The 9,104-nt window shown below is 39.6% G+C and overlaps 1 protein-coding gene across 1 annotated transcript; it reads left to right on the forward strand.

Annotated features, from left to right (window-relative positions):
* The first annotated feature begins 7,175 nt into the window (after positions 1–7,175).
* On the forward strand, positions 7,176–7,727 carry LOC140888068 (uncharacterized). The gene has a single exon (XM_073295742.1). The coding sequence runs from the start codon at positions 7,176–7,178 to the stop codon at positions 7,725–7,727; it is 552 nt and encodes a 183-aa protein (XP_073151843.1).
* Positions 7,728–9,104: the final 1,377 nt, after the last annotated feature.

A 9,104-nucleotide genomic window follows, 5' to 3' on the forward strand; every position in this document is an offset into this window, starting at 1 on the left:
GTGTGGTTTCAGCTGTCTCGAGGAATAAGCAATGACATGTCCTCGCTGCATAAGCACACAACCTAATCCCCTGTGAGAAGCATCACAATATACAGTAAAATCACCAGTACCTGAAGGAATAGTCAAAACTGGTGCACTCGTCAATTTCTTCTTCAACTCAAGGAAACTGGCTTCACATGCTTCAGTCCAGACATACGGTGCATTCTTCTGAGTCAACTGAGTAATAGGCTTGGCAATACTGGAGAAATATTTAATAAATCTGCGATAATAACCTGCTAAGCCCATAAAACTCCGTATCTCTGGTACAGATTTCGGTCTAGGCCAACTGATCACAGCTTCAATTTTGCTAGGATCAACAGAAATCCCATCTCCGGATATAATATGCCCAAGGAAGACCACTTTCTTCAACCAGAATTCACACTTTGACAGTTTGGCATAGAACTTTTCTGTTCTCAAAGTCTTTAAAATAATTCTGAGATGCTCGGCATGATCACACATATTCTTAGAATAAATCAGAACATCGTCAATAAAGATAATAACAAAGTCATCGAGATATTTCTGAAATACTCTATTCATAAGACCCATAAATACTGCTGGAGCATTCGTCAGACCAAACGGCATAACAATGAACTCAAAATGACCATACCTCATTCTGAATGCGGTCTTCGATATATCTTCATCCCGAACTCTTAACTGATGATATCCGAACCTTAAATCAATCTTGGAATATACTGAGGAACCCTGCAACTGGTCAAACAAATCATCTATTCTAGGCAATGGATATTTATTCTTTACCGTCGCCTTGTTCAATTGCCGGTAGTCAATGCAAAGTCTCATTGAACCGTCTTTATTTCGTACAAATAGAACCGGAGCGCCCTAGGGTGAAACACTCGGTCTAATGTACCCTTTTGCTAAAAGATCTTCAAGTTGGTCTTTTAACTCTTTCAACTCTATTGGTGCCATTCTGTAAGGTGCTTTAGAAATCGGTAACGTACCTGACATCAATTCAATACTGAAGTCTATCTCCCGAGCTGGAGGTAATCCTGGAATTTCATCTGAAAAGACATCAACAAACTCACTAACCTGGCAGATCTACCAATTCTAGGCTAGTTTTCAACACATCTACTGCATAAACAAGGAATCCCTCTGCTCCTTTCTGCAATAAACTAGTCATAGATAGAACTGATATCAAAGGTATTCGAGATCTCGAACCTTTACCATAGAATTTCCATTCCTATGCCATTTCTGGTCTGAATCTCACAACTTTCTGAAAACAGTCTACGGTAGCCCTGTACTTGGTTAAAATATCGATTCCGATAATGCAATCAAAGTCTGACAACCCAAGCACAATACAATCTATTTCTATCACATTACCTTCAAACTGTAGTATACAATTTCTGACAGATTTCACTGATACTATACCGCTCCCCAAAGGTGAAGATATAGATACTACAACAGATAATGACTCAACTGACAATGCATGTAATATAGCAAATTGTTCAGATATAAACGTATGGGATGCACCTGTATCTATGAGCACATAAGCAGGATAACCACAGAGAGTACAGTTACCTGCTATAACGTCGTCAGGTGCTGCCTGAGCCTGCTCTTCAGTCAAGGCAAAGACTCGAGCTTGTTGTCTTGGAGGTTGATTCGTTGCTTGACTACCTCCTGCTCTATTCTGTTGCTGAGGCTGTGGCTGGAAGGAGTGTACAGTAGATGCTTGCCTTTTAGGCTGAGCCACTAATCGTGATGACCCTGCACCTTGAGACCTCACAAGACCATGCTGTGGACACACCTTGGAAAAATGTCCTGGCTGATGGCATATGTTGCAATTCCCAGACACACCTCTGCACTGATCACTAGGATGTCTTCCTCCGCATTTGTTGCAATACATTCCTGTGTAGCCTGAACCCTGTCCAGCACTGCTCTGTCTTGGCCCACTAGATCTGGATGAACCACTGCCTGACTTCTTAAACTGCTTTCCTTTTGCTTTAAGATAATCTTTCTTACCACCGCTGCTGCTACCTCCCTCGAATCTAGGAAATGATTGTTGAAACTGAGCTTGGGGTTGTGATTGTCGTTGAGACTGTGCAACAAATGATGCTCCTCGCTATTTAATCAAACCAGCCTCCGCTCCCTTTGCTCTATCAAGTGCATCAGCAAAGTTATTCGGCCTCCCAGAGTTCACAAGGGTAAAGACATCTGGATTCAGTCCATTGATGAACTGATCAGCTTTGGCCTCTTCACTTCCGGCTACATGTGGAGCAAACTTTAGCAACGTAGAGAACTTGGCAACGTACTCTTCTATATTCAGATTCCCCTGTTTCAGATTTGCAAACTCTGCACCCTTGTCCTTTATTTACGACACTGGAAAGAAACGTTGATAAAATTTTTTTGTAAATACTTTCTAAGTGATAGGTGTACCTTGATTTTCAAGAGCTCTCTTGGTTGTTATCCACCAACTCTTGACAACCTCGTGTAGTTGGTGCCCAATCAATCTGACTCTTTTGTCATCTGTATAATCTAGGGAATCATATTTTCATATCCTCTAACCAGCCTTCACATTCAACTGAGTTCTCGGTTCCTTTCAAAGTAGGCGGCTTGAAGGATTGAAATCTTTTCAATAAAGTCTCCATAGGTGTTGCTGTAACATCCATTGGATCATTGGATGTACTGCCCTGTTCTAGTCTAGGAGCTTTTGCGGCCTATGGCACATCTGCCTGTTCTGGTGGAGGAACGGCCAATGTCTGTCTAGTAATCGGCGCTTGACGAGGAGGCATATCTGATATTCAAAAGGATTAGCACACAAATGTATCAATATATCAGACTCACCCATTCTGTTTCAGTCCTTCTCTGATTAGCATTTTCATGCCTTCTCTAGAGATCAAGTTCTGATCCAAAACTGGTTCTAATTCATTCTCAAATAATACATACTTGATAAAGCAATAAGGCATGATTATAAAATCAATACACATAATCATGTGATCAATTTAATCTAAAACATTAAATCATGCAAGCAAAATCAATCAATCAAGAGGACCAAATCTACCCCGCTCGCTTCTCTCTAATCAGTCCAAAACTTACGCTTTGATACCACCTATTGTGGGGACCTCGGGTGCTAATCTCATCTTAAAGGGTGATTAACAACAAGAAATATTCAATTAGAATATTAATCTGCTTAAAAATCAAATAAATAATACAGGACATTTGGCGACGCAAAACCTTATATTTGGCGAAGCAAAAACGCATCGCGAAAAGATCGACAAATATTTTTGTTTTTTTTAGAGAACCCTTGACGCGCGGGCGCGCCTCCTTAGGCGCGGGCGCACCTAGGGCTCGGACCAAGGCACCCAAAGTGCCTTGGTTAGGCGCGGCCGCGCCTCTGGGCTGGGCGGGCGCGCCTGGCCCTCTGATTTGCCTTCCAAACAGCTGAAAAATGATGTCTTTGTCCCTGTTTTGATCCTCAAACATTGACAAACGTATATAGCATGAATTTAACATCAAAATCTAGATGAAAACATGCAAATCCATGAACTAATCAAGTAACTAAACATGGAACTTGACATACAACCCACAAGATCTTACATACTCTTGTTCTTGACAAACATACATATATATATGTTCAAATGTTCTTATTCTTGCCATACATACAAGTCTTTATGTGAAAATGTTTATAACAAAACATACACAAGATCTAGATACAAAGGTTGACAACAACTCTACTTCTTATACCCGAAATCACCACATGCTAATCTTGATCTCGTTCTTCTTACAACCTTCTTTGTCCTGTGCTCGCCCCATCTATTCCCATGCACACATACAAACATAGAAATAGCCGGATATTTCCGGTGAGAATTGAATCCCAGTATAAAACGACTAGATCATGCATAACATATAGTTCAAAGAAATACTCATATAAACATCTCAACAAGCATTAAACCAATCTATTGCAATGCATGATTTTAAAAATCTGCTATCAAGTTCTATATCGGTTCTTGGGATCCTGGGGAATAAGAACACGACAAATCTCCCACCTACTCTCCCTTTTGGGGTGGCGTTGAGCTCTTTTCCCAGACTTTAGCATACTATATCAAGTTTCTAACAATAGGAGTTGATCTATCTCCTAAAGTCCTTGATATATATCCAAACGTCCATATTCTTTTGGCGAATATTCCATTTCAAATCTCAAAGGGTTGTTGGCTCAAGATGAATGCATCAAAATCTAGAAGAATAAGAGTAAAAGCCAACTAATAACATGCTAGGTCAAACAAGCAAGTAAATGTGCAAATACAAGATATATAAACACATAGTATGTGGTTTTGGAAGGGCATTCAAGCAAAGTCTCTTGAATGTACAAGCCCTTATTCTAAGGTTGTCTTATAACTTTCAAACTTGGTTTCAAAGCTCTTAAAATCTGATCTAGCTGCACAACAAAACCTCAATCAAAATCTGCTCAACAAACTAAGTCTTGGAAGCTTATCTTCAAAGCAAACCTTGAACTATGCTATTTCGGTTTCTCCGTTGAATTCCCGAGTTCGATGACCTTCAAAACCAATCTGAAAATAGAGCATAGCAAGCTAATTATATCAGCAAGAACTTACATAATACTCAGCTCAAACAATCTAGACTCAACTTGATCATTTTTCAAACCGACGGCGTAACGGTACGGAATCGGTAACCAAAACTGAAATCTAACCAATCTATCAATCAAACCAACTTCATATACATGATATACCAGCAAACATACATCAATATACCAGCATATCAGCAGCTATAGTTTCGAAATACATGATGTAAAATTCACAAGAAATACAAATGACATCCAATCTTCGACCCGATTGCGATAATACAAAACATAGAAGCTCAAGAACACATATCTAACATCAAATTCTGAGTTCTGTATCATCTCAATTTCGAAATATTCTGGATCATAAAGATACTTACACCAAATCAAAGCTCGTCTTTCAAGGATCACGGAACTATGCCCGAAATTTAATTCGATCGGACGGATCTTGACATATTGAAGATTTAAGATGAAATTTCAAAGAATAAAATGGAAGCTCTCGGTTCTTGGCTGAAGAAAATTGTTGAAATCTGATATGTGTAAGTATATACACGTACAAGCTCAATTAAAAGCCAAGTGTCCCACTCAAAATCTAAAAATTGCACTTTGGCCCCTCACTTCTTCACTAGTTGCAATTTGACCCTTGAAACTTCTTTTTAATTCAATTTCAATCCTAAATAATTTAAGAATATTAGAATTTAAATCTAAACTCAAAAAATTCTCAAATTAAATATTCTCGAATTAAAATTAAATAATCTCGGGCCTTACAACAGCATTTAGGACTCGCTATGGCCACTATGAGTTCTTGGTAATGCCGTTTGGCTTGACCAATGCACCAGCTGTGTTCATGGATTTGATGAACAAGGTGTTTCAACCTTTCTTGGATCAGTTTGTCATAGTCTTCATAGATGACATATTGATATATTCTCGCAGTAGGGAGGAGCATCATCAGCACTTGGCTACGGTGTTGCAAATTTTTAAAGAAAAGCAACTGTATGCTAAGTACAGTAAGTGTGAATTCTGGCTGGAGCAGATTTCATTTTTGGGTCATATAGTTTCAGCTAAGGGGATTGAGGTGGATCCGTCGAAGGTGGAAGCGGTTTGTAATTGGGCTGCCCCAAAGAATGCTACAGAAATACGAAGTTTCTTGTGTTTAGCAGGCTACTACAGGAGATTTATTCAAGACTTCTCCAAGATAGCCCTACCACTAACTTACTTAACTCGAAAAGGTGTGAAGTTTGTGTGGTCAGAACAATGTGAGAAGAGCTTTACAGAATTGAAGGAAAGACTGATTTCAGCGCCAGTGCTAGCAATTCCTGTAGGCACAGGTCTCTTTGTGGTTTATACCGATTCTTCTAAGAGTGGATTAGGAGCTGTGTTGATGCAGGATGATAAAGTAATAGCGTATGCATCTCGACAGCTGAAGGTCCATGAGAGGAATTACCCGGCTCATGATCTTGAGTTGGCGGCAGTTGTTTTTGCTTTGAAGCTATGGAGACACTACTTGTACGGCGAAAGGTGTCAGATTTTCACTGATCACAAAAGCCTAAAATATTTCTTCTTTCAGAAGGAGTTGAATATGAGGCAGAGGCGATGGCTGGAATTAGTGAAGGACTACGGCTATGACATTAGCTACCATCCTGGTAAGGCTAATGTTGTAGCAGATGCCTTGAGTCGCAAGTCTGCAACATTGAACCAATTGACAGTGCAGCAGGATTTGATTGCTGAATTTGCACGTATGAGTTTGGAGGTATTTGAACCAATGGAGGTATGCACTCTAGCAGCCTTAACAGTAGTACCTAGTTTGCTTGAGAGAATCAGAGTAGGCCAAGCTTCTGATGAACAGTTGACGTTGTGGAGGAACATAGATGAAGCCAAGGGTGGTACATTGTACACTGTCAAAGATGGAATTGTTCATAACCGAGGTAGAATGTGGGTTCCAGCAGTAGACTCATTGAGAGTGGAAGTGATGACTGAAGCCCATACTGTTCCATATTCCATTCATCCAGGAAGTACGAAAATGTATAAGGATCTGCAATCCTTATATTGGTGGCCAGGTATGAAGAAGGACATCGTAGAATTTGTGAGTGAATGTTTGACTTGTCAACAGGTAAAAATTGAGCATCAAAGGCCAGCGGGACTCCTAAAACCCTTGTCAATACCCACATGGAAGTGGGAAGATGTCACTATGGATTTCGTAGTAGGATTGCCAGTCTCACCGCGAAGGATGAACTCGATTTGGGTGATAGTTGACAGGTTAACTAAGTCAGCTCATTTTATTCCAGTCAGGAATAACTTCTCGATGAATCAGTATGCAGAGCTGTACATTCTAGAAATTGTCAGATTGCATGGAGTTCCAGCGAGGATAGTATCTGACAGGGATCCTAAGTTCACTTCGAACTTTTGGGGAAGTTTACATAGAGGATTGGGAACAAAGCTAGCTTTCAGTACAGCTTTCCACCCTCAGACAGATGGTCAGTCAGAACGAGTGATCCAAATACTCGAAGACATGTTGAGAGCTTGTATGATCGACTTTGGAGGGAATTGGGAATCGAAATTACCTTTAGTGGAGTTTACTTACAACAATAGTTATCTAGCAACTATTGGCATGGCTCCTTATGAGGCATTTTATGAGAGAAGGTGTATAACTCCCTTGCACTGGGATGAAGTTGGAGAGAGAGCTGTTTTGGGACCAGATATAGTGACTCAAACGGTGGATGTAATAGCTAAGATCAGAGACAGAATGTTGACAGCTCAAAGTCGACAGAAAAGTTACGCCGACCAGCGATGTAGAGATTTGAAGTTTGAAGTAGGTGACCATGTATTTTTAAAGGTGTCACCATGGAAAGGTGTTATGAGATTTGGAAAAAAGGGTAAATTTTTTGAGATCCTAGAAAAAATTGGGGCTCGAGCTTACCGATTAGCACTACCACCCAACTTGGGGGGTGTGCACAATGTCTTCCATATCTCTATACTAAGAAAGTATGTGTCAAATCCTTCTCATGTTATCCGCCATGAGCCAGTGAAATGGACGCCAGACTTGTCCTACGAGGAGATGCCTGTACAAATCTTGGACAGACAAGTTCGTAGGTTGAGAAACAGAGAGATTCCAATAGTGAAAGTATTATGGAGCAACCAGTTGGTTGAAGAAGCTACTTGAGAAACAGAACAAGATATGCGAGCACGCTATCCTGAACTATTTGGTAAGTCGAATTTCGAGGACGAAATTCTTTTAAGGAGGGTAGAGTTGTAAGGTCCAAAAAGTTCACTAGCTTAATCACGATTAATTGATTTAATTATATGATTTAATGCATGTTATTTAGAATATTTAATTGTTATGTAGAATTATGTGAATTATTGGATGCCTGGAATTATGTGATTGCTATGTTATTTTTTTATATATTTTTTTAAAGTTTTCATATTGGTATTAATTTTGGGTCGTAGGTACGAGTCTAGCCTTGAATCGAGTTAAGAAAAATATGTTAAATTAAGATTAAAGGGATGCAGTGAATTTTATTGAGTGGGGAGTAAAATTTTAAAGGATTTTAAATGTAACTAATGGGCCGTGTTGGAGCCCATTAGTCACAAAAGAAAAGCGTTAAGAAATTTTATTCTGAACTCTCATTTGAACGCTCACTTTTCTTCCTCAAAATCTCTCTCAAACGCTGCATCAAGGCTAGGGTTCTTTAGAGGCTCGAGGCTAGATCGTCCTACCGCTCAGGTTATTTCCAATCGAATCAATCCAGGCAAGTTTTTACTGTTTTTAAACCAATTCAAGAATATAGTTATTTTCAAGGTAAAACCCTAGGTATTTGATTGATGATCTATGAATGTTTTCATGAAAATTTCTATGAGTATGTTGCTTGATTGTGATACGTGAAGCATTCCTGAGGTGTTCGGTTCATTTTTATCAAGTTTTGAAAGATTTGAAGGCAATAAATCAGATTTTTGGGTAAAAGTAGTTTTGAAGGTTTTGATTCAAAATCTTTGAAATGTTTGATGCATTGGTATAAGTTATTTTGAGTTTATGATGTTGTAGAATGATATTTTTTTAATGGAAAAACGTCCCAAAGCATTGTGGGTTTTGAAAAAAAAAATGCAGAAAAGATCAGTTTTTGGAAAAGGAGATGCGACGGCGCGCCCGCGCTGCCATGCAGCGCGCCTGCGCCTATGTCGCATAAATCTGCGAGCAGGAGGCGCGCCTGCACTTTTACGCAGCGCGCCCGCACCCACTTTGCGAGTGGACGGCGCGCCCGCGCTGGTTGAGCGCGCGGCCGCGCCGCAAGTTCGAAATTCCCATCCCATTTTATGAGTTTTTGAGTCCTAAAAATCATGATTTTTATACTTTAATGTATTTTAATTATTTTTAAGAATTTTCATGAAGAAGTTTAAAGTTTTCAAGGTCCGAAACGGATGGAATGCCTCGCGTGGATCAGTCAGGTTAATTATTGCATGAATATGTGATTTTCTCATGAAAGTTAACTTCTCATGAAATGTTTTGACGGATTTTAAGCATGTAGCATCACGAGAAACTTTA

This window comes from Henckelia pumila, chromosome 3 (assembly GCF_033568475.1).
Source record: "Henckelia pumila isolate YLH828 chromosome 3, ASM3356847v2, whole genome shotgun sequence".
Lineage (NCBI taxonomy): Eukaryota > Viridiplantae > Streptophyta > Magnoliopsida > Lamiales > Gesneriaceae > Henckelia > Henckelia pumila.

Bases quoted from the DNA above. Each gene is read 5' to 3' on its own strand.
- LOC140888068 (XM_073295742.1), top strand. From the start codon at position 7,176: ATGGCTCCTTATGAGGCATTTTATGAGAGAAGGTGTATAACTCCCTTG.